This window comes from Onychomys torridus, chromosome 3, assembly GCF_903995425.1.
Source record: "Onychomys torridus chromosome 3, mOncTor1.1, whole genome shotgun sequence".
Lineage (NCBI taxonomy): Eukaryota > Metazoa > Chordata > Mammalia > Rodentia > Cricetidae > Onychomys > Onychomys torridus.
In genome coordinates, this window is record NC_050445.1 from 51913886 (window position 1) to 51936285 (window position 22400).

A 22400-nucleotide genomic window follows, 5' to 3' on the forward strand; every position below is an offset into this window, starting at 1 on the left:
GTGTGAAACCACAACCCCGGAGGACGACGTTGGGAAGGGCCAAGGAGAGCTGAAGCTCACAGCAGCTGCTCCAGCTCCCCTGTGGAGCAACCTTTTACATGCTTTGTTTGATGATACTAAAAGCCTCAGCCAGGGGCTTGCACAGCTCCTCAAACTACTCAAGGATACACAGGCTTTTTGCTACGAAGAGAAACCATGCTTGCTAGCACGGAGTAGCAAGCAACAAACACTTCATTTGTACTTGGCGCATGGCGATATTTTCATACTTACATGCAGTTTCTTGCAGCTAGGTCTCTGTGGACAAACTTCTTGCTGGCAAGATATTTCATGCCTTTGGCTACTTGAAGACCAAATCCTATAAGATCTTTTACAGTAGGGTTCTGCAATCAAAGAGCATTGGAAAAAGCATAAACCAAGCCCTCGATGTTCTAACAGTGATCTTAGAATACTGCAGTGTTTATGTGACTTATCTCGTCTCAAATAATAACTCATGCCCAGTGGAGAGCCACAACTATTTGATAAGTATACTGTATACAAAGCATCAGGCTAGTTTTTTAAAAATAGATTTTAGTTATTTCATACACACTTTCATTTGGGAGCTGTTACAGGTTCTGTTTTCCAGATGGGGAAATGCAGATGTTTTAAAATGAAGGTTTTATTATAAGACGTGTATGATGAGACAAATGGATCAGGAGACAGTTCCTGTTGAAAAGACAGTTTGCTTCTCATAGTTTCCAAAAGGACATGGCACACCACACTTGCAGGACTGTACAGGGAAGCATCATGGATAGTCTCTTTACCATAGTTTCCCTGGGAAGGTGTAGGACTTGGGCAGCCCTGGCTCTTTCAGACAGTTCCTGCAGGTTCTGGGTGCAGGGCTGTTCTACTAGTCTCACGCCTGGCCCTAGGGTGATTAGGGTAGGTGGATAGTAGCTCAGAGTGTGAGAGCCCGATGAAGAGGTGGCAATCCCACTCAGTCAACAAGGCTCTAGATGTCAAAGCATCAGAGATTAGGTAAATGCAGGAGGCTCAGAGAAATTAATCAAGCCACTCCTGAGGGTAAGCAAATTGAAGAATGTTCGAAGCTCACTGCTCACCGGAACTAATGCACCAGCTAGCTCATCACTAACGGTTCTGGACCAACACAGAGAAAAGGGTCTCTCGTTCTTTACAAGTGTCTCCCCAAAAACTGAATGAACAGATGAAAGGCTTGAGTAACGGTATGATTGATAGCCCCGAGAGGGCCTTGTCATCCAGAAAAGGCGGTCTCTCCTTCAGCAGCAGCATGGAGCTCGGGAGCACAAGATTCCAGTGAGAGCCCAGGGTTGCAGTCCCTGCTAATTCTCATAGCCTGTGGACAGGCCACATCTTGCAGCTTAGATACCCCCTTAAGACATGTATGAGGCCCCAGTAATCACTCTCTGGGTTTTAAGAGGGCAGCTCCTATTCTGTAATGGACAGTAGGGCATCTCTCCTACATTTTAGTCTGGGAGAACAGCGCTGCTGAGACAGGACCACATCTAAGCTGACTGACTGACTCATCAGAGACAACAAGAGTTAAAATGAGGCCTTTGCGATGTCAATTCACACTCGCTGCAAAGCATTTGCATTTGGAGGGTGTTCTATTCCTTTGGCCGAACAGAAAGTATTTCCTTACAGTCCTAGAAATTACTTAACTTAATGTTTATAGACTCATGTTTTGATGAAGAGCAAAGCTCCTGGGTTGACTCCCACAGGGACCTGGGCAGCAGTAGCCAAGCCTGAGGCTATGAAGTCAGTTTAGTTCTAGGACCTTCTCAATCCACCCTCCTCACCCCTGGCCTGGCCAAAGCTTGCTCAACGCTATGTCCTGGTTAAAGGGTCACAAAGAAAACTCACACCCACAAGAGCCATGGTCTTCTTTTGTAATCTTGAGCTCATGTGCTCAACTAACACTTATTAAGAGCCTATGTGTTGAGCACTGGAGCCACAGGAGTGAGCAAAATACACAATTACCCTGTGAGCTAGTGTATAAGTAAACATGCATACATATGGTGATTGTTTGTTGTCTAGACAACACTATTTGTTATATTTGTTATACTATAAAGTATGATACACACATACTTTAAATGAAATTAGATGGAACATATCACAACATATTTTAACTAAATTTTCTAAAATATTATTTCAATATGTGATCAATATAAGGATTATTAATAATAGTCCCCCTTCTAAGACAGCATCTAGCTATGTGGCCTAGGCTGGATTGACAAACAGCTTTTTATAAGACTCGAATGCTCATTCTGGGACTGGGAAGATGGTTCAGTGGGTAAAGCGCTTGCTTTACAAGTATGAGAACCTGAGTTCAGTTCCCTAGCACCCAGGTAAAAGCCAGGCATTATGGTGCCCCGGTAACTCCAGAGCAGGGGCAGAGACAGGCAGGTCCTAGGGGCTCACTGGTCAGCTAATTTAGACCAAGTGGTGAACTCCAGGTTCGGTGAGAGACCTTGTCTCAAAAACTAAGGTAGAGAAAGAATTGAGGGAGACACCTAATGTCAATGTCAATCTTTGGCCTGCACAAGTGCCCCCATAGTTGCATGCACACCTCCCCCCCAATACACCAACCAACCAACCAACCAAACAAACAAACAACAAACAAACAGGTTGGAGAGAGGGCTCAGTGGTTAAGAGCGTTTGCTGCTCTTGCAGAGGACCTGGATTTATCACTATTCACATGGTGGCTCATAACTCTATCTATAGTTCCAGTAGATATGATGTCCTCTTAGGGTACCAGGTATCAGGCATACATAGTGTGTACATACATGCATGTAGGTAAACACTCACACACAAAATAAAAATAAAATGAATTCTTAAAAAAAAGGAAGGCAAGCCAAGAGTTGTGGAACATGGTCTGTAATGTTAGTCCTCAGGAGGCTGAGGGAGGTGGACTTATAGAGAATTTGAGACTAGCCTGGGCTACAAAATAAGTTCCAGGTCAGCCCGAAGTACAGCAAGACCCTGTCTTACCTGCTAACAATAGAAACAAACATGTTTAAGGAATGTCTGGCTTACAGCTAATTTGTGAGTCCATAAGCTTAGTGGAGTACTTACATGAGTCTCATTCCGAATGAAATTTCGAAGATCTCCATGTTTCATATACGGTAGGACCACCAGTGGGGAGCCTTCACTCCGAAGGCAGATCCCCAAGAGCGAGAGAACATTGGGATGACTGAAATCTTTCATGATGATTCCCTCAGTCAGAAACTGGGAGACTTCTCCTATATCTGTGATTCCTGAGAAATTCATGAGACATTAACTCCATTAGAGAACAACAAGAATCCTTTTTCAAATGTAGATAGCAAGGAAATGTGAAAACCAGCAGGTGGCACCTTGTCCGTTTGCTTCAACCTGAGCACGTTCTTTCTACACAACATGTCTGAGTGAATGCTGTCCTGGGCAGAAAGGGTTATTTTTTCCCCCTCTCTTTCCTTACCTATCATGAGGGTTGCATCTGGGAATCCCACAGCTAAGAGCTGATTAACAACAGAACAGCATAATGTCTCCTTTTAAACATTTTATTTTATTTATTATTACGTGTGTGTGTGTGTGTGTGTGTGTGTGTGTGTGTGTGTGAGAGAGAGAGAGAGAGAGAGAGAGAGAGAGAGAGAGAAAGAGAGAGAGAGAGAGAGAGAATAGCGCCCTCAGAGGTCAGAAGATGGTGTTGTATCTCCTGGGAGTTGGAGTTACAGACCCATGGTGGGTGCTGGAGACAAAACCTGAGTCCTCTGGAAGAACAGGTAGTTCTCTTAACTGCTAAGTTGTCTCTCTAGCCCTGCATAACAACTTTTAAAATGGGCTTTATGGACATGGGAGCCTTCAGAGATGGAGATCTAAGTATCAAGGGGAATTATTTCTTTTATGTTTGGGTTTGATGAAGAATTGACTGCTGTGAAAAACATGGCTGGGCTGAAAGTCTAGGACCTAATGGATGGTAAAGGAGGTGTGAGCTTGTGCCTCTCTCTGTGTTAGGCCTTCTCTCTCAGACCCCTTCTAGAATGAGGGTCTTATGAGTAGCCATCAGGCAATATAGGTCAGGGAAAGTTTTTGACCACCCAGCTCAAAAACAAGAAGAAAAGGGAGGCTCAGAATATGATTTCAAGCTATTGTGCCTGGCTTTTGGGGAGAGGGATTTTAGTTTCTATGCTGCCTTGGTGGAGAGGAGTTCTAATTTTGAAGGCGCACTTTGAGTTAAAAAGGAGACCTGGAGTGAAGAGGTAGGAGAAGGTCAGGGAGTGGCCGTCCCCTTAGTTCAAGGACCCAGCAAACCATGTTGTAGGATATTGTTTCCTGAGACTCAGTATCACACTGCACAGTGCCACCAAGTCACACTGACAGCCTCTTTTGAATAACAGAGTCCAGGAAACAACTGGTCTCATGTAGGAGCCTCGAATGTCGTATACAGATGAAGAAACAAAGAAGCCGCTACTCCATCTGCAGTGTCCAGGGCATAGGCTGTGGAGTACAGTCTTTGGCTTCATGGGCCATGTGGTGTCTGCTGCAAATACTTAACTCTGCTGTTGAACCATGAAAGTAGTTGTAGACAGTAAACGCCTGGGTCTCAAAAAACTATACCCATGAAAGCAGCCAGCGGGCCGTAGTTCAATGATTACTGATCTAAGAGAGTTTGAGGATCAATCACCACCTGGCATATATAAGTAGCTCCCCGCCCCCTTTCTGTACTGAGGATTGAATTGAGCCCTGCATATGTGAGTACTCCACCACTGAGCTATGTACTTCCCAACTAAACGGGCTGTGTTTGTGTGCATGCAGCATATTCACATGTGTGTCTTGTGTGTGTATGTGTAGCACAAGAATGACATCCATTGTCCTGCTGTACTGCTCTCTGCACCATTGAGACAGGGTCTCTCACTGAATCTGGACCTAGGGGCCAATCTCGGCTTTTTACGTGAGTGCTAGGATATGAACAGTGGTCCTTATGCTTCTGCAGCAGTTGCTGTTACTCACTGAGCCATCCCCCCGACCCCTAAATAGTGTTCAGCACAGTACTTTCTAACTAGTTCTCGGAAGACCCACAGAGGGAAGGATAGCACACAAATGAGGAGTTAACAGCATTAACACAAATCTCACTAGTATCTCTTTGGTGTTCATGACAATGTTGGCAGCCTTTTAGAAACATAATGCATGCCAAGATGTGGAAAAGATGATGGCAGTTGATGTGGACTGATTATAATCATCACATAACAACGACAGAAAGATTTCATGGGGTTAGGACTGTTCTGAGTAAGAATGGCAGTATTGCTTTTCTTTGAGGCCAGTCTACTGATCAGGATCCTTAACCTACCACAGTCAGCTACTAGATTCCATATAGACTTTCCCTTTTAGTTATTTTGTGATCAGATATCCAACAAAATTAACCATGCAGAAATATTTAAAAAGGCTGAAGTAATTCTGGTATTAGATTAGCTTGCAAGGAAACTTACCATTTATACATTTAAAGATTATTAGTTCTAATGCAAATCTGTAATAAAGTTGGCTAACAATTTTCAGGTTGCTTCAAATTCTAAAGTAGAAAATCACAAAGTAGGAAAGCAAGCATGTGAGATCCGTTGGCAAGAGTGGACCCAGGAATCTCCTCACATGGAGGGTACACTGGCTGCACAATAGCACTTTTCGGCTGTACTTATGTCTATGCATCATAAAGACTAAGTTTATGTTCAGAAGCATGACTTGGCTTTTAGATAGTGTGCACTTCATCTTAAGAGTTTTTTCAGTAACAGCTAAAATTTTAAGAAATACTGCATCATTAAAAGGGGGCAAGTTGCATTTCCCTAGGAAATTTATTTCTGTGGAACACCTCATTCCGTGAACATGTGGATAAATGAGGAATTACCATACTTATTGGTTTTCAATTTTTGCCAGTGCACTTCTTTCCAGTTTGTATTATTTCAGTATTTAATCTTTTTTCTTAAAGTGGAAGTTGTGGTTAAAAAATAATTATAGTAGTGTCTCTGGGCAAAATGAGTCATTACTATGGTATGTGCCAACGTGCTTCCAATAGTTTCCATAAATGTCATTTGCAAAACAAATATTATAAGTCTAACGTGGCTAAATGATACTCAGCTCATCTAAGAGACTCACTGTTCCTATTCCCTTCCTTATTAGTTCTCCATGGGGTAATTTAAGAGAGACTATCTCAATAAGTGTTTAGACTAAACAAATTTCCAGGATTAATTCCACAATTTCAGCAGCAGATGACTTTTTCCACAAGGGAAAGTGTAAATCAACACTTCATTATATGCTGTCAATTTGCAAACCACAAATGTACCCTTCGCTATGAAATGCAACTTACTATTCAAGGATTTCACAGCACAGTGAATTTTCTTGCCATCATTGTCCAACAAAGTCCCATGATAAACACAGCCAAAATGCCCTATTGAAAAAGAGAACTTGATTAAAGTTATATGATATTGACTTATGCAATAATTATTTATTAAGACCTTCATCTCCTTCCTCTGTAAGACAAAAAGATACATTGCTTATGATACTTTTATTAACAATACCACTCTGTATGGTACATGTGTTTGGATATAAATATAGATGGAATACATTCCTCTCCATGGTATAAGCAATATGATTATTTAATATATGGTGACAATTGTAGATAATATTGCTTCTTTTAAAGTCTAATATACTAAATACTAATATACTAGAACATCAAATCACTGTACAATCACTGAACAGAATAATAGCTTCTGCATAAAAGAGATTTATTTTTAATTTAATTTTAATAGGATCAAATACTATTTAAGAAAACATGTAAATAACTTTATCCACTTGAATAAATATAAAATAAGCCCACTATTTCCTAGCAAATGATTATAAATAAGGTATCATAGAGTAAGGAGTTCCCCTGTTAGTCACTGGTTAATATGTAAGCCAGGTTGGCAGGAATCAAAAGACAGTTGCCTAAATGAAGCGGATTCACCCTGACTCATTTCATGAATTTTCCTCTGACGTTACCCACTCACTTCCCCAATGGTAGCCTTTCAACAGCGGCAGTAATTTTTCCTAGAGGGTCAAGTGCCTGATAGCTGTGTAAGTCATTCAATTAATTCATGGAGTCATGCAAGCTGTCCTGGGTGTTTAGTATATGAGTATCAGGCATGGGGCTACCCTCTCGTGACACAAAGATGAAGACAAGAAAACCTATGCTCATGAGTGCTCACAGTTTCCCATGAAAAACATATAAATAAGCAGTAGTTAATATTGATAGCTTCTTAATGACTATGATGTCAGAGAAATAATGAGCATGTTAACACCTTTCATGATAAAAAATGTTCTGATTTTACAATGCATTGAGTGAGAATGTATTAGTGAGGTTACACACTCCAACACTGGCACACTTACTGGATTTACAGGCCAGTAAATACAGACACACACTTGTGCACAGAGGCCACTTTTCAGGAAGAAGCAACTCACTCACAGCTCAGCTCTGGAGTGTGAGAGAGGATGCTAAAAAGGACCAGTGTTCATCCAGTAGCCCTGTCAGTTTCTTCTGCATCATACTGACAGATGCCTGTACAACTTCTTGCAGAACATTTAGAATAAAAGTGACCAGAAGTCACTCATACTAAGTGTAAAAGGATTTGAGAGCAGACTTTATGTTGTCGCTTCTGGTTGATTTCTTTTTCCTGACAAATACTTCCTCCAATAGTGTTTATGCTTGCAGTTATTGATGCTGGCTTATTGCAAATAGTCATTCTTTGTGTGGAGAAATTGGAGTGCACTGTGTAGATGATATATGTTGCCTTGGATCAGGGGAGGTCTATAAATTCCCTGTCTTCTGATGCTGACCAGCAATGCACCAGCCACTAGACACCAGGACTGTGTAGACTTTGTTACTGCTCACATAGAAAAGATCGAAGGGATCGAGGGGTGAAAAAATTGGCATGATTTTTATGAGGGAGAAAGTGGCACTTTCCAAGTAACTGTAGTTAGTGTGAGAAATATGAGGGAGAAATGGGATATTTTCTCATGTTGGGGATGTTATCCAATGGCTTCCATGCACAGGGAAGTCTCTAAAGATATGCTTTTCAGGTCTGCACTGCTGCAGGACAAAACTCAAACACCTCATTATCAGTGTTCTGTCAGGGGCCCTTGGCATTGCCTAAGTTCTGCAAAACAGGAGATAAAAGGCTTACTGGAAAATTATATTTAACAGAGAGCTGAGTGGAAACACTTACCTCTTCCTATGACTTCATTGAAATGCACAATGAGGCTACTGGGCCCAATCACTACATGCTGAACTGCTTGGACCAGCTCTGGATTGAGAGCGCTGAGGTCAATGTGAACAGTGTTTTGTAGTAATGGGCTGGATATGTCAGAGTCCCCACTAGTAAGGATGGGGGAAAGGTCTGTCAGAGGGTAGTGCGCTTGTCTGCAGGCTCCATTCTGAGAGGAGTTGGGAAACTGGTCTGTAAGACAAAGCACATAGACACAGCAGTGAGTGAAACCTCACGCGTTGCAGCGGCATCTGGGGTGGCAAAGGGGATTCAGAGAACAGTGAAATGTGGATTTTGACATTAAAGAAATGGCTGCATGCACTGAGACTGGGAACACCCTTTCCAGAGGAGTGGTCTGAGAAACATGGTAACAAATTGGGAAGAAGGCACATATGCATATTTTATATAGAAAAAATGTTTTATAAAGTGCTTAGCAATGTTCATTTCTGTAGGCAGTGTTAACTAGGAAAGCTTGTTTGTCCTATTGGTTTCCTTAGGTATTTCTCTTTTGATTAATAACAAAAAGCCATGCTTGAAGATCATTTTAAAATGTATCCCACCCTTAAGAATCAGAAGCAGTATGGCTAGGTGATGGGTTCTAGGGGAAAGAGTCAATTTTCCTTAAGGGTGAAGGCCCCCATGAACCTTGCTTGAGTCTACGGCCCCACACCCAGGAGTATATAGGCAGTACATATTGAACTATATTAGTTATTAAAAAGAAAAAAAGAGAACATAAAGAGTGGGGGGTAGGGAGTTAGGAAGAGAAGTGAGGGTGTAAATGATCAAAATATATTGTATGAAATTCTCCAAGAACTAAATAAAATATGATATTAAAAAGAAAAAGAACCATTGGTAGCAAAATCGGTTAAGCAATTGCCCAGTCCTGCAGAAAGAAAATGAAAAAGATGCCCTTTGAGATGACTGCAGATATGGAGCGACTAGTATTATGGAAACCTACATGAATTCCTGGACAAGGAACTACGTGTGGGAAAATACATACAATCAGTACAAGCTGAATACCCCTTTCAAAAATACTTGGGACCAGAAATTGTTCAGTTGTTGAATTTGCTCAGATTTTGAAATACAGGCATAAACTTTGCTGGTTAATCATCCCTGATCAATCTGAAATCTGAAATGGACACTGTAAAATTTTTAAACCTGATACTTCAGAGTATCGTAAATCTGAAGGGCTGGGGAGATGGCTCAGTAGGTAGGAGCTCTTGCTTTATAAGCAGGAGGACCTGAGTTCAAACATCCCTCGTTCCCACATAAACAAAAAAATCCGCATTGGGGAGCCAAGGCAGATGGATCCCAAGATCTTCCTGCCAGCCTAGCAAAAAAAGGTGAACTTCAGGCTTCAGTCCTAAGGTCATAAGGCCAAGAGTGATAGAGAAGGCACATGACATCATGCTCTAGCCTCCACACATGGACATGTATCCCCAAACTCATGCGTCACCAACACAAACACACACACACACACACACACACACTCATGGAGTTTTATATTATTTCATTATTTTTGATTTCAAATTCTTGAGTTATGGTTGTTCAACCTGTACCTATAATTACGTATTGTTGGTAATACAGAAGGCTACATTGGCAGAACCGAGAGCCTTGCACAGTAAGTTCTCCACCTTGTGGTAGTAACCATCATAGAGTGTCCTGGCTACTTAGAGCAGCCAGTTTGGATCTGAGCTAGTGTGCCTGTCATTCCACCCTTGATGGCATTTGAGCACGGCTGTTTCCCATCAGCCCATCTTTACAACCAAAGCACTGTAAGAACTTTAGGTGAGATTGCGTTTGTGAAAAAGTAGCTCTTTCATGCCAGGGTTAAGGGGCTGTGGCACTGAGTGCTTTTAATCCCAAATTAGGCAAAGAAGCTACTCGTGGCTTTGCTCTTCCCACTGGAAAGTATCACCAACATTAAGTGGGAAACCAGGATCACAGCAACTGACTGGCAGGGTGCATGGGCTTGTACTCATGTAAGCGAGTGTGTGTGTGTGTGTGTGTGTGTGTGAGAGAGAGAGAGAGAGAGAGAGAGAGAGAGAGAGAGAGAGAGAGAGAGGGAGAGGGAGAGAGAGAGAGAGAGAGAGAGAGAGAGAGAGAGAGAGAGAGAGCAGCCTTCAATCCTATCAGCACATAGTATTGTCTGCTTGCAAATAAACAAACAAATCAGAACCTAGGAAAGCTGATGATATCATGACTATTTCTAACCCCACTTATGCATGTTTAGTGTTTTCCACAGTAGATCTTTTGGTTAATAATACTTACTTAGCCAGACAGTAAGTCTCAAAAATGCCTCCAGAAAAGTTTTGGAGGGGCCTTAATAGTCATAATAATCAGTAGCTCAAACCAAACAAATGTGACCACAAAGGAAGGCTCTAGAACACATAAAAGGCCCTCAAAAGCTGGGCCAGTAAAGAAAAAAGGAAGACTCCATCTCCTGGCTTCTCCTCTAATAGCAAGGAGTCAGGTTCCCCAAACTTTCCTCAGCGGATCACAGATGCAAATGGGGGTTTCTAACCCAGTTCCTCCATCCTCACTTTCCAAACCTTTGCACCTGCAGAGGGCTGAGGGAACAAAGGTCCTCCTGAAGGGAAATTCCACTGACTCTTTGTTAAGTTCAAATACACAGAGAAGCCAATTTAGAGCATCCATATGTAATCCTGATGAAATGTCATAGAGACTTCTGGGTCTCCATGGAAAAAGCTGTCCTCACCAGCTACAGAAAGAAAACTCTGCAGTTGCTCTTGGACAGGTTTGATGCTCAGTCCTTTGTTCTTCCCTTTGTGTGGCCCTCTTTTGCCCATTTTAACTTTTCCTGTTTCCAAGAAGCAGGCTCAAAGCAAGTGGGAGGGTGAAGCTTGTTTTCTTCACCGTGGTGACAAATGTTTGGCAAGTGAGGACTGTAAAAGATCAAGAAATCTTATCTATATTACACAATGCACACACACAGCAATAATTAATGATAATAATATTAATAATAATTTTCAAAGTAAGAAAGCAAGGTGGCTCAGGAGGTAAATGTAATTGCTTATAAGCCTAGTGAGCTAAGTTTGATACCTGGAACCCATATCAAAGGTGGAAGGAGAGAACCGACCTCACAGAACTTTCCTCTGACCATACACACACATTCAGTTACACACACACACACACACACACACACACACACACACACACTTCACAATTTAAAGATGAATAAAGCTGTATGTGTGTGCATGTGTGTGTGTGTGTGTGTGTGTGTGTGTGTGTGTGTATACACTGAGCATGTGTGTGGAGGTCAGAGGTCAACGTTGGGTGTCTCCCTCAATCACTTTCCACCCTATTTCCCCGAACTGCTTGGCCAATGGACTCTGAGGATCTGCCCAACACGCCCAGGACATGTGATTTTTATAGATTCTGCTGATACAAACTAAGGAACTTGGGTCCTCTTTTCATAGACAGTCATGCCCCCACCCAGGAATGCTTTTAAAAAAGCAATTTGTTGTAAACCCCAGTAATCCCAGGTTAGAGCTCTTAAACATGGATATGAAAGACTAATTATATCTAAATTTTAAAAGCATGCACTAAGCTTGATTTGTCCACATTCTTAAAGGATTGTATTTCTTTCTAACAGTGAATGGAGTCATTTGGCACATTCAATAATCTCCAGAGAGCCAACCTAAGACTCAGGAAGGGCAACAAGTAGTGAGAAACTTAACAAGCTGCCTGTCTCACTGCTGGTCTACTTGCTTGGATGAGCAGTTTCTACCTTCTCAGTATCCACAACTGTCTGTGACTCACTTTATTTGTCCAATGGTAAACGTTCAACAGGGAAATGCTTGTACTTGACTCATGTCCTGTAACTTCTAAAGATAATGGCCCTGATACAATATGGACATTTTGCTTTGTGCAAGACATGTTTAAATAAAACAATGTGAAATGCCCTGGCCAATCTGATCATTCTTAGGTCTGGTGTTTTGCAAAGCAGATGATGTTGATGAATAGCACAACTGGAGGTTTTTCTTGGATAAGACTCAAAATATATTCAGGTCATAGATGGTGGTAGGTAAAAGCTATGCTCATTGAGAATGCTTCAAAAGGCTACTAGGGGTATAATGCAAAAGTTTTCCCCCAAATATAGCATTTTAAATTTATATTTAAATAAAAATATTTTATAACTTTACTCTTCCTGAATGGTTAAAGAGAGTTTCTCAATTTCTTAGCATTGCTGTGAGATAAGTGACTTTGCTCAAATGATGCTAAAGTGAACCTTTCTGTGTGTGAGCAGAAAGCAGATGCTAACAATCCAATACGATACCCGCATGAGTTGATTTCAAAGCGAGGCCATGCAATTCTGCATCAACTTAAGCATTCCTTTGTCATAGGTCAACACTTTTCTTTTTCTACTTGTGTAAAAATATGAGTGAAAAAAGCAAAAAGCAAGAACAATGGCACAGCCCACAGAGGTCTAGGTATAGATATTTCTCAGGATAGTAAACTGAATTATACCTTCCGGAAAAGTAGCTCTGTAGTCTACAGACTCATTTGAGACCATCTCTGTAGTTGGACTTACACTTCGGGCACTTACAAGCCTATCCAAATGAGGGGTGTGTACTCTTGCGTCATAGCGAACTAATTCACTGCCCAGATCTTAAAACAGAGAGAAAGAGAGAGCTTGTTAAAGACTTGGCTATCACAGGTCCCAGTGCCCAGAACTCACAGGTTTGATGAGTGCTCATTAGACAACCCATATGTCTCCATAACAATACTGAATGTAATCACTATACTCATATGGTAGCTTCTTAGACAATAACCAAAAAATGCACCTTTAATATGCCTTCTCTTTCTCAGCCACAGGAAGAGCCCGAATAATAATAAAAGTACGACTGATATTGAGACCACACCAACGATCAATCCTGTGAAATTCTGATCTGGTTGAACGATCACTTTTCCAAGGACAGTTGAAGAGACTGCTTGCTTCCACTAGAAATAAATCAGAAGAGAAAAAGTCAGAGTTTGGTCTAGATTGATTTAAAATATATTATCTATGTGGAACCAAAGTTTCTCTGGGGCCCCTTTAGTACCTGTTGGCCACCACCCTAGAAGTTGCATTATGACCTTCAGAGTAAGAAATCTCTCAGTTCTGCCTCAGTGTTTAGGTAATTCAGAACTACTGATTAACTAAAGCACATCTATGATACTTAGATAAACAATAATAGTCTTTGATCTTGAGGAACTAAAGTATATGCAAAGGGAAGTGGCTGGATCAATTATTGTAATAATACCATAGAAGTAGGAATAAATAAAAATTAATTATGCACCACTTGGGAGGGTGGAGTACATAGTAGAAAAGATTTCTCATAAGAAGGAAAATCATATTCGAGTAGGATGATACGGTCTCATATTATCTTCTTTTCAGTTTGATACATAGAAGAAATCTTGTGGTTTCTTCCAGCTCCAATGCTTTGTGAGTTTTAAGATTGAAGGTCATTTTGAAATATCTACTCTAGTTGCTACATTCAGTCTCAGATTTTGTAATTCTTTTGTGTATTTCCATTTCCTAACGTTTTCAGATGACTTCAGGAACCCTTTAAAGCTATCTTTTCTTGGGGAAGCAATATATGGTATACATGAAATAAGACATCAGTCAGCCATAAAATACAACGGACCACAAAAACCTTGCCAAGTAAAATGAGCAGGATACCCAAAGACAAATACTGTATGATTTGACTTCCATGAAATACCTAGATCAGCAAATTCATAGAGAAAGAAAGTAGATTAGCGGTTACAGGGGCTGTTGGAGAGGAGGGTGTGGTGTTCTTGCTTCTTGGTTACATAGCATCTGCTTGAGAAGGCTTTATAATCACATAGCAGTGATGTTTACACATATGATGAGTACAAGTCATGTCCCTGAACTGTACATTTAAAGTCATCACAAAGGCGAATTTTATGATATATGTGTGTTACCACTATGTAAAGAAATTTATGATTTTAACATACCAAGCCTGTTGAGTTGTGTATTCCAAGTGGTAAATTGTATGGTATGTAAGTTATATCACAATAGACTATTAAAAATAATACAGATGTATTCTTGTTCTGGGTTGTCTGGGTTAGCTGTGTACACGGAAGAATTGAGTAAAGTTCCACTTTTACTCTGCCAAGCAGATGTGACCCCTTTTAGTTATAGAGTTCTATGCATTGTGTCCACTGGAGTGGGAAGGCCTCTTGGCTTGGTGAAAAGCAGGAGAAGGGACACTCTTGCGTTTGTCCTTCTTCCTTCTGAGAACGACAGAACATTTTGGCAAGAGTGAGGGATGATGGAGAAGCAGTGTCCGTAAAATGACTTTTGAGACATTCGCTTCTAACCCAGGGGAAAGAGATAGTGTGATTTAAAAAAAAAACAAAAAACAAAAAAACAAACCCTCAACATCTCTCAAATCACAGCTAGGAACTAAGGCTGAGCTGATGAGCCAAAGCCAATACACAAATGAGCCTTAATGATTTATTTTAAGCCTACTGGTGACATAATTACATTGGCATCCTTATTTACATCACGGAAGGCATGCAGGAACCCTACCTCTATATTTAGCTCGCTGTTCAGTTTCAGCAGGTCATTGGGGACTGTACATAGAACAGCTTCAGAATGCCAGTGTATATTCTCACAGCTCTTATTTCCAACCTTTAACACTTCACCTTTAACTGCTTCAGGGTCAATATCATTTCCCTGGGAAGGAAAGAGAAAACAAAATGAAAAGGTCATTAACACTTCACAGGTCAGTAGAAATGCTGGCTGTTTTAGAAGGAACACAGGAATACAGCAAATGCAGACGATGTTTGCCAAGACATCTGATTTTTATGGTGCTTATTTTCAGGGGAGCTGAGCTGGCTGAAAGGGCACATGAGCATTTCAGGACACTAACAGGGCAGGAGTGATAAGATGACCTTTTCCATCAGGTTGAATTTTAGAGAAAGGGAAAGGGAATCTTATGATGTCCTTATTTTGAAAACTGTCATGCATAATCATGACTTATTACTGTCTTCAGGCAGAGTATGGGTGTTTCACAAAATGAAAGCAGTTTTGAGTTTAGCAGTTAAGCCTGTGGAATTGCTTAACACTGCCTTTTGTAATGATTCACTTTTAGAATCACAAGGAATGCTTTCAAAAATCCCAACGCCAAGGTCTCGTCTCCAGAGAGCTAATGTAACTGCCTTGTCAATATGTTTCTTGAGCTGAGCTGGGAAATTCCTTTTCATTCCTCTTGCCTGGTTGAACCCTGTACATAAGTAAATTCATTTCAAAGACATTCCTGAAAGATGCTGTATGACCTTCGTTAGGACTTGAGAGCCCAATTACATTATTTTGAACAATTATATAGTTACTTGAGGACTTTTAAACATTACCCAATTTGACATAGTTAACTTGAGTTAACATCAGGAATGTTTAAAACAGCAACGTTTTGTTCAAGAAACCAATCATTATCCTAGGGAAAGAAGTGCAAACATGAATACAATTTTTCATATCAAGACTTATTGAGTAGTTATTTATTAAGCAGGCTGTTACTTGGAGGAGAGAGCTATCAAAACCTATTCCTATTTTTCTTATGGACAAAAGAACATAGAGACAGCCCTGCAACTTCACTTTGCATACTACTGAGTGCGTCCGCAAACTGCTTTCCCTTACAATCATGGGTTTCAAGATGGGTAGGTCTGGTATCATTCTAGAAAGAGGAATACCTGAAAGAGGTACTTCTTTACATTCTGAGACTCCATGAAAGAAATGAATGCAGGCAAACCCTACCCTTATCATATTTCCAGAGGCGGCAGGAGCAATCCATTGATCTAGGTCAGCCACACAGGGTAATTCAACAGAGATGCACATAAATCTCCTGGGTCACTTTGGGGCTTGAAATGACAACTTGTTGGTTAGGTCTAGGAAGGGCGCAGGCCCTTACTCACATATTGGAGGGAATTCAGGGAATGACAGAGGGAAGAGATTAAAGAGCTAGAGGGCTTGATTTATGGGAGAAGCGCTAACATGTGCCTTGCGTGCTGAGATAATAGCTAAGGGTGGGGGAAGGGAGGACCACAATGGATGACCCTCTCCAGGGCTCATTCTTTCAGGCTTAGGATCTCCTTGGATCTTAAAACAGAAGAATAAACAGCTGAGAGACTGAATCCTTCTTGATTCATAGCCATCAAGGAACACACAATGAGCACTGACTTGTAGAATACGTTTTGTATATGAAAACATTGTATAGGAAACTGCTTTTAAAGTTAAAAACATAGATATGGCAAGAGTGATCACCACAGCTGCAACAATATAAGAGGAACTGATATCAAAGCAGGAAGAATAAAAATAGATGCCATTTAATTTTTGTATTTGAAGTAAATGTAGCTTTACTGAGCCATGGAAAAGATCTTAAAACTTTCGTTATTGACACCAGCTATTTATTAAGGAGAAGAATACGTTCTGCAGCTCAGTTCTGCAGGCATTGAAAGTGACAAAATAGGTGTTTCTAAATAAAATGGCATCAGCGAGAGCTCCAATCCTTCCACACAAAGAGCAACTCAGAATACCAAAGATCTCATTCCATCCTGTAAAGACTCTTGGTATTTCGTCACTGCTGATTTATACGAGGGGAGCTAAGCTTCAAGAAGGGACGAAGTCATGAAGCTGAGCAAATTCTACCTGAAGCAAAATCTACTTAGCACGCAATGAGTGTTAGAGCCAGGTCTAGTTACTACAAATATGAAGATGGACAGGAGCTTCTGCCTGTCACTGTGATGTTAAAATGAAAGCCAATGCTATGCTAATATTCTATAGTTATGGTAGACACTTGGCTATGTTGATTACCCCTGACCAACTGTTTGAAATAAGTTATCTTGTGCCTGCTACTGGGGCATTTGTCTAAGTTTTTTTTTTTTTTTTTTCTGAAGAGCATTGTAAGTTTAAGTTGTATAACTTCCTATATACAATATATGTATTCATATATAAAAAATGAAAGCCAATGACTGCCCATATGTCCCTTTACTCCCTAGGTCTCCTCTCATACTGTATGTTCAGGACTCAGGTTTTGGGATGCTACTCATTCATGGTGGTGACAGAACAGAGTAGAAAGAAGTAAAGGTGGGTAGGATTTAGGAAACAGTATCCTAATTGTAAAGATCCTGCAAGTGTTCATAGCCAGGCAGCCGCAGGACAGTTCACTAATGACAGCATGAGGTAGCTAGACAGAAGCTGGGCAGTGAGGCCCTTGGCAGCAGAAAACCAAAGACTTGGTGGTGGTTGTGGTGCCATTGTACTTCACGTAGAGAATATGAATGCTTCAGTATAGAATACAGGCCAAGGATCTGTCTCAGAAGACTTCAAATCAGCTCCACAGGACGTCCAGAGAACCAAGGAAATAGCTTCTGGGGAATTTGAGAAAAGCAGGATGGACCAAAATTCAACTAATTCCATCACTAGCTACTTGGGAGTCTTTTTATTTTTATTTTAAGAGACCCTTTCTGAGGCGTTGTGTTAACATCAGTACTGCATACGTGCCCTGGGCTGTATTTCTTTTTCCTTCACAGAATGCGCAGCAGTGTGTACAGCTCAGGGAACTCTACTTGAGAGTTGAGATGAGGACACTGTCAACACAAGTAATCTGGATGCAGGGCCAAGTGACCTGAAAAAAGGAACCCTTCCATCCTGCCTGGAGGGAGACCTGACCTCTCGGATTCCAGTACAACTGGAATCGGTCTGCAGTGATCTACTGAGGGAAGGAAATAAGCCAACATTTAGCTGGCTCTGGGCACCAGGTGGATTGGATTGGCCCAGAATGGTACTCCTTTCTATATATCTTTAGTGCCCAGACAGTGATGTCTGGCTCGTTACCTGTGACCTCCATACTTGTTCTCATATTCATAGTATCACATTTGAGTCGCTGAATCTTGCTGTGGCTCATCTTGAAATACTTCTTATGAGGTTCCTGCCCTCCTCTCTGAACTGAAGTTTTCAGAAATGACACCCACATGGCTTACAACATGGCCTATAATTCTAGCTCCTTCCTCCCTCCCTCCCTTCCTCCCTCTCTCCCCCTCCCTCCTTCCCTCCCTCACTTTTTCCTTCTTTCTTGCTTCTTCTTCTTGGTTACGTGCATGTGTGTGTTTCTTGGTGTGGGCATTCTGAGTGCAGGTGCCAGCATTGTCCAGCAGAGCAAATAGGATCCTCTGGAGCTAGAGTTGCAGGTAATTTTGAGACCTCTGGTGTGGGTGCTGGGAACCAATCCCTAACTCAGGTCTTCTACAAGAGCATTGTAAGTCTTAACCACTGAACCACTTTTCTAGCCCACACTTCTTTCTTTCCTTCCTTCCTTCCTTCCCTCTTTTTTCTTTCTTTTTCTCTCTTTTCTTTCTTCTTTTTTTCCTTCCTTTCTTTTTCTCCTTTTTCTTTTTGTAGCGCTAATGACGGAGCCTAGGGTCTAGAGCATGCTAGCTAAGCACCCTACAACCAATCCACATTCTAGCGCTGCAGTACTTTCACTAATGGGACACAAACACACATTGCACTCATGTTTTCAATGGCAGTAAAATGAGTACAAGAAAGTCTCTTAACAAAACCGCTCTACTGGGTGTCCAAGAGTGGTTGATTTTAGCAACTGATGAAGGATTAAACTGATGCCACATATAGAGTCATACACCTTAGATTTTCTGCTATACTTATAGAAAATGGAGTATGGGCAAAGAGTGCATCATGACACTGAACAGTGGACTGTGGAAAATGCAAACAATCACCCTACACCCTCACCTGCCCTGTCACCACTGGAATACAGCTTCGTGACATGGCAAGTGCTTGATATAATTAAGAAAAGGGGGTACTTAGTGCCCATCTCCGGGGACTTTGGGCCCTGATGGAAATACCACTAACAGACTTATGATGATGTCAAGTCATGCTTTTCTTGGTCCATCAACTTTGTAAGGCATTGGATAATGGCTGTCTGATTTATAGAAAAAGGAGCTTTCTCTTCCGTCAAACACTGGGTTTGAAAGGATAGATAAAGAACCTCTTGTCTCTAATCTGTCCATCATGGACACTGGAACAGGCAAATAGGCTTTTTTGGGGGGGGGGGGGGTTTAAGACTATTTGCACACAAACCTTTGTTTTCACTGAGAAAAGATAAATGGAATCTTTCAAACAGCAAACACAGTAATTGTTGAAAGCAAAAGGTCACACTAGATTAGTTTTATTGGGGAAAAAAAGAGGAAGTGATAAAAGCTCTTTCTCTTTTTCTAAAACTAATTAAAGCAGCCGATAAAAGAACTTCGGTGTGGCAAACACGCTGTTCAGTGAGGCAGGCTTCCATTTCATTTCATGCTGGGTTTACTTAATTATTGTACAAAATGCAACGGAGAGGCCGGTGATTGTGTGAGTGTGAATGTGTGCATGAGTTCGTTCAAAGGTAAAAATCTCCCCAACAGAGCAGAGCTATTTCAGTGGAAATGTCACTTGGATGGAGATGACCTGTGCTACCCACATCACACCTGAGTGAGGGCTACTCTGCTGTTTGCTGTTGCTCGAGTTTGCCCTCATATGTTCTTTGAGGAGAAAACGCTGTCAGCATCTCAGACAACAGGTAGTATAGGGTGAAGATTTTGCTAGCTGAGGACTACGGCAGAATTAAAATCTTGATCGTTTTGCTAGCTTTCTTATTATCTGAAGTAAATATGGCTGAAATGGCACCGGGGAGCTGATTTGAGTCCTCATTCTGCCAGCTTTGTGTTCTACTCATTCCATTACTTCTCAAACCCCAGCCTGCCCGGGTTTTGGTGATTTTTGTCTGCATCAGGCTGCCTTAGACAAGGTCCTCTGTCATTGTGTTCTTAGAGGCTAATGTATTCCCAAGGCGGTGGGAATCCAGATCCATTAATTAGTCAGCTTAGATTTGACCGCACCTATGAAATGGCCCAAGGGGTAAAGGTGAGTTAAATCCCGGAGGCCCATGTAGAAAGCTGGATGCTGTGCCATGCATTTGTCATCTTAGATGTCCTATGAGGCGGGAGGCAGAGACAAGAGAATTGCTCAGAAACTACAGGCCAGTTACCCTGCCCTGGAGTGGCAGAAACTTTTTTGTCCACTATAGAAGGTACTGTAAAGGCGCCAAGAAGCTGGGCGGTAGTAGCAGAGCACACCTGTAATCCCAGCATTTGGGAGGCAGAGGCAGGTGGATCTCTGATTTTGAGGTCAGCCTTGTCTACAAAGCAAGTTCCAAGACAGCCAGAGCTGTTACACAGAGAGACTTTGTCTTGAAACAACAACAACAACAAAAATGTGGCCAAGAACCAGTGGTGGAGGAGCTCACAGGTTCCATGGGGGAGGTGGGGAGGGGACCCAATACTATTATTTTGCTAAATAGGCATAATATCAAAGTATCCTCTAAATTCTTATCTTTATGTTCATAGATTGGTGTAGCCCCCAGACTTCATCGGGGACTTTCTTTGTGCATTGGATAATGGTTAATACAGAAACTCAGAACTGGTCAACATGCAGAAAATAAGTGTCATTAGAGTGGTAAATCACAAAGGGAGCATTTATTCACCCCCTTCTCTATGCTACAAGGAGCACATCTTGGAAGAAAGGGTAGAAAGATTGTAAGAGTCAGAGGTTAGGGAGGATTTGAACAAAGCAATGACTTCTGACATGTTAGGACTTTTCATTCATGAACTCACAGCTGCTTGCACAAAGCCTGCACATGAGCTTGTACCCTAACTAGCAACCATTGACAGCTGTTGGCACTTTGGAGAGGGAAAGTCAATTTTTAAAGAGTGTGGTCCCTGGTAGGTCAACCACAAGTACATTTCAGTGGATGACCCATGTCTATGAATATATGGGAGACACAAATTGGATTTGCTGTGTTATTAAAAAAAAAAAAAAGAGGACATGAAATTGAGGAGAGGGCAGGTATCTGGTAGGAGTTAGAGGGAAGAACTGGGTAGAGTAAAAATGACAAAAATACACCATATGTTTATAAAATTATCAAAGAATTAATAAAATTATCATAATTATCATATACACACATACAACATACTGGGGAGGGAAAGGGAGAGAGAGAGAGAGAGAGAGAGAGAGAGAATTGGCTACATCCAGATATAAAACTATAAGAAAATAGCAAACTCCAACTAACACATTTTCCATCATGGCCCTTATTGTTTATCTTCCAATAAGCATGTTTAGGTGAAGCATACAAGGGAATGTATGACATCATCAGGATAGCACCATGTGGAGCCTGTTTGATAGATTCATGCTCAGCATTTGTTACTTTTCAATATGTACACAATGAAGGAGTCTTAAATGTTTCATTAAAAAGCAATGCATAGTTACACTTATCTTTTAGTCTTATGCCAAAACGATTTGTTTTCAGTGCTTTGATATTTGCTGATGTAGAACAAGATATAATGACCAAGTACAATGACTCTATTCACATAGCTTGAAGTCAACAAAGCAATTCGAGTTCATTTAAGAGAGCATTTCAAGGAACTCTTACCTTAATTTCTAGTACATTTTCATTGCCCATTGAGATTATCACTGGCTTCTCAAAAGGCTTAAACACAGGATTATGCACATAAGTGAGATCAAAGTGTTTGGAAAGGACCCCGTCTAGCAGGAAAAAGGCTTTGGTCTTCAGGGGGAGTTGCAGATCCAGCTGTTGCAGTGAAGGAGTGGTGCAGCAGATGATCTCTGAGTTAGAGCGGTGCTCACAGGCCTACAGGAAGACAGTTTCCCACTGTCAGCAGGACACAGACAGCATCTACATGATCTGGCTATTTCATAACTTCAGAGTCAACCAAAACCCACATCAATGGTGAAAAAGCTTCTCCATTGAACCTTCCTAACATTGAAGAACACATTTTGGGACACATGACAGGTGTAAAATTTTCCAAACAACTGTTTTTATAGGCACCCAGAGCTTCACGTGCTGGGAATAAGCTACGATGATGTAGCTGCAGCTGGCCTTCCCTCCATCATGAAATTTTCCTTAGGACAACAAGGCAGGTTCCTGGGGGAACTGCCTCCACATTTTGTAAGGCAGCCATGGGCAAGCACAGGCTGGGCTTTGAGAACTTAGAAGTCCTTGGTTCAGAACTCACTTGGAAGTT

General features: G+C 41.3%; 1 protein-coding gene across 2 annotated transcripts in view; it reads right to left on the bottom strand.

Moving 5' to 3' along the window:
* The window catches only part of Met (MET proto-oncogene, receptor tyrosine kinase), a 108185-nt gene that overhangs the window by 12210 nt on the left and 73575 nt on the right, over nucleotides 1-22400 (bottom strand). For both annotated transcript variants that reach the window (XM_036182876.1, XM_036182875.1), the window contains 8 exons: nucleotides 21788-22006; nucleotides 14842-14988; nucleotides 13091-13247; nucleotides 12774-12914; nucleotides 8244-8474; nucleotides 6350-6430; nucleotides 3091-3272; nucleotides 271-380 (listed from right to left, as the gene is read on the bottom strand). In XM_036182876.1, the coding sequence (XP_036038769.1) occupies nucleotides 271-380; nucleotides 3091-3272; nucleotides 6350-6430; nucleotides 8244-8474; nucleotides 12774-12914; nucleotides 13091-13247; nucleotides 14842-14988; nucleotides 21788-22006 (1268 nt within the window). The remainder of the gene's footprint in view (nucleotides 1-270; nucleotides 381-3090; nucleotides 3273-6349; nucleotides 6431-8243; nucleotides 8475-12773; nucleotides 12915-13090; nucleotides 13248-14841; nucleotides 14989-21787; nucleotides 22007-22400) is intronic.